This window comes from Calliphora vicina, chromosome 5, assembly GCF_958450345.1.
Source record: "Calliphora vicina chromosome 5, idCalVici1.1, whole genome shotgun sequence".
NCBI lineage: Eukaryota > Metazoa > Arthropoda > Insecta > Diptera > Calliphoridae > Calliphora > Calliphora vicina.
The window spans coordinates 37,613,587-37,616,440 of NC_088784.1; the positions used below are offsets into that span (position 1 = coordinate 37,613,587).

General features: G+C 32.2%; 1 protein-coding gene across 1 annotated transcript; it reads left to right on the forward strand.

Moving 5' to 3' along the window:
- Positions 1-355: 355 nt before the first annotated feature.
- Positions 356-2,092, forward strand: LOC135961181 (odorant receptor 45a-like). The gene is made up of 5 exons (XM_065512676.1): positions 356-704; positions 979-1,165; positions 1,292-1,751; positions 1,809-1,964; positions 2,027-2,092. Exons 1-5 carry the CDS (start codon positions 356-358, stop codon positions 2,090-2,092), a joined length of 1,218 nt encoding a protein of 405 aa, XP_065368748.1.
- Positions 2,093-2,854: the final 762 nt, after the last annotated feature.

Genomic DNA, 2,854 nt, shown 5'->3' on the forward strand with positions numbered 1-2,854 from the left:
CAACAAAAATTTTAACTATTTTATTAATGCGAGTGATACAAATTGTTTAAATTTTGGGACTTATTGTAACAACTGTTGGTAAATTGAATATACATACATATCCATTTATTAAACATAATTGTTACCAATAAATGTAAAACATATAATTTAAATTAATTATGGTACATTTGTAATATTTGTTTAATAGGTGGTACCAACAATTTAACACACAACGTCAATAATATCAATAAAATATGTCATTTTAAATGGAGACAATCGAAAGGGTTAAAATATTTTTAAACATGACCATAATAGAGTCATTACGTTATTAATCTTTTGCCGTTATAGTTCTATCACTCTTACTTAAAATATTACAATGTTTAGGCCAGCTCCAGCTCCAGATGCACTACCACAACAGAATGGAATAAAGGGTTACTTTCTGGTACAATGGTTTAGTTTCGCAACGGTTGGTATCGATCCCACCTCTTTGGAAAGAACTACTGTTAATTATTATTTGGCTTGGATACCAATGATGTCACTGCTGGCTCTTTGTTTTCCCATAGTCATCTATGCTAGTCAGTATATAAAAGATTTGGATCTGGTGACGGATGCTTTGTCGCCCATTTGGCAAGCAGCATTATCCATTATGAAGTTGATGTACTTTATGTGGAATAAGGATAAAATTGTGGAATTGGTGCGTAAAATATGGCTGTGGAATTCAAAAGGTTTGTAAGAGTATATTTTTCGGTTTTAACAAGGTTTTAGTCTTTGTTTTGTTCTTTCGTAATAAAATATGTTTTTGCGATCATAAATCAATTTTTAAATTTATCAAAGATTTTTAAAACAAAATTTCCATAAAAAAAAAATTCAACAATAAAATAGAATTGCTATCAGAAGCATAGTGCAATTGATAAAGCAAGTCCTTTATCATTTAAAACTTTAATTTAAAATCAACTATTGTTTGAGATAATTTAATTTGCTAATTTTATTACTACTCAGCCACCGATGAAGAACTGAAAATTCTGTCTGAGGAAAATCGTATAGACACAAAATTTTCCAGGATTTATTATATTTGTGTTTTTACAACTGGTGTTTTGGCTTTGGTTTCCCCACTTGTCATATCATTTTTCTATCATCTAAAGGGACAAGGTTTTCGAACGAATTTAGAACCACCCCTAAAAGCAACGTAAGTAATAATTTATTGACAAGTTTTCATTGAATTCTAATTTCTGAGAATTTATATTTGAAAATGTTAAGAATTTTAATTACAGTTTTTTGTGTATATTCTCTAATCCTTTGTTTTAATTTACAGTTACTTTTTCGATACTACAACACATATAGGCTACGCCATTGCATACATCTGGGATCTAGTCGGTATTTCTTTCGTCATCAATGGAAATCTCGCAATCGATTCGCTTTTCTCTTGGTTTATGCACAACGTAGTAGCACAATTTCGTATTCTCAATTTACACTTCAAATCGGATGCCAATACGGTTCGTCATCAAGGCGACGAAGAGGAATTTCGTAAGCTTATAATACATCGTATAAAACATCATCGTCGTGTCATTGAGTTGGCTCAAAATTTCAATGAGGTCTACATGATTATTGTATTCATAAAATTCACCATTAGTTTCATACAAATTGCTTTTCTGGCCTATCAATTTGCCAGAGGTCGTGAAATGTCGGCACAATTGTTTCATTTCTTCTTTCTGATATCGGTAGCCATGCAGCTGATATTGTACTGTTATGGTGGACAAAGGATTAAGGATGAGGTAGAATTTTATAGATAAAAATTAAATACTATTTAATATATGTAATTATATTTTTAGAGCGCTTTGGTCGCAGTTGGCATCTATGACTATTTCAAATGGCATGACTTGAGCATACAATCTAAGAAATTATTACTTTTGCCTATGATGAGAGCCCAAAAACCATGTATTTTGTCTGGTGTATTTTTTGAGGCCGACTTGAGTTTATTTTTATGGGTAAGTAGTCAAAATTTACCACAAATGTTATTGTATTCTAATTTTATTTAACTAACTAACAGGTTTTTAAAACTGCTGGCTCGTTTATTACTATGCTTTTAACCCTCGAGGAAAAGGAAACTACATAGACTTTTCCAAAAAGCTTTTCAAATGTTAAACTTATTTAAATATTGAGATTGTACGTTGTTAACTTTGTTTGACTTACATATTTTGATAATAATTACAAGAAACGAAATAAAACATTTATCCATAAAATTATTTATATTTTATTTAGCAATAAGTTTCAAATAGATGGTCTTGATTAAAGCCTTCCTAGACAAAGGCCATGTAAAATTTACATGCTACTGTAGATCCAGCTACACTGCAGCTACTGACGGGTCATGACGTTCGGTCGCAATCCCCAATTCTTACCTTCTGCAGGCGTAGAAAGCTATCAGTATTTCCTGTATATTCCTTATCCAGTGCAATTTACTGTCCAAGGACACAGTTAAGTACTTCGCATAGCCAGCTAGTATAAGCCCCGTTTGCATGATATCAGTGATTCTGTGGCGAAATTTTTCCGATACTAGGATCACTACATCATCGGCGTAAGCAAAAATCTTCATTCCACGTTACTCGAAGATTTTAACTCAATCGTTTACAATCACATGAGGTGTAATAATACATCACGTTGTGGAGTCCCTCTGGTAACTATCATCCATAGACCAATAGCTCTCACATTGGAGTTGATAATTATGCTACTAAACATCCTTACTATCCAATCCACTAATAACTCACGGACTTCAAGACCCTCGAGTGCATCTCTTATCACCCCAATTTCAATATTATTATACTTTCAACAAATTTACCATTAAAGTAGGCACGTAGAGCCTTACTAATAACGATCGTAT

Excerpts from the sequence above, each read along its gene's own strand:
- LOC135961181 (XM_065512676.1), top strand. The coding sequence starts at position 356 with ATGTTTAGGCCAGCTCCAGCTCCAGATGCACTACCACAACAGAATGGA. Across the intron at positions 1,166-1,291 it reads GAACCACCCCTAAAAGCAAC|TTACTTTTTCGATACTACAA; the intron begins GTAAGTAATAAT and ends TTTAATTTACAG. Across the intron at positions 1,965-2,026 it reads ACTTGAGTTTATTTTTATGG|GTTTTTAAAACTGCTGGCTC; the intron begins GTAAGTAGTCAA and ends ACTAACTAACAG.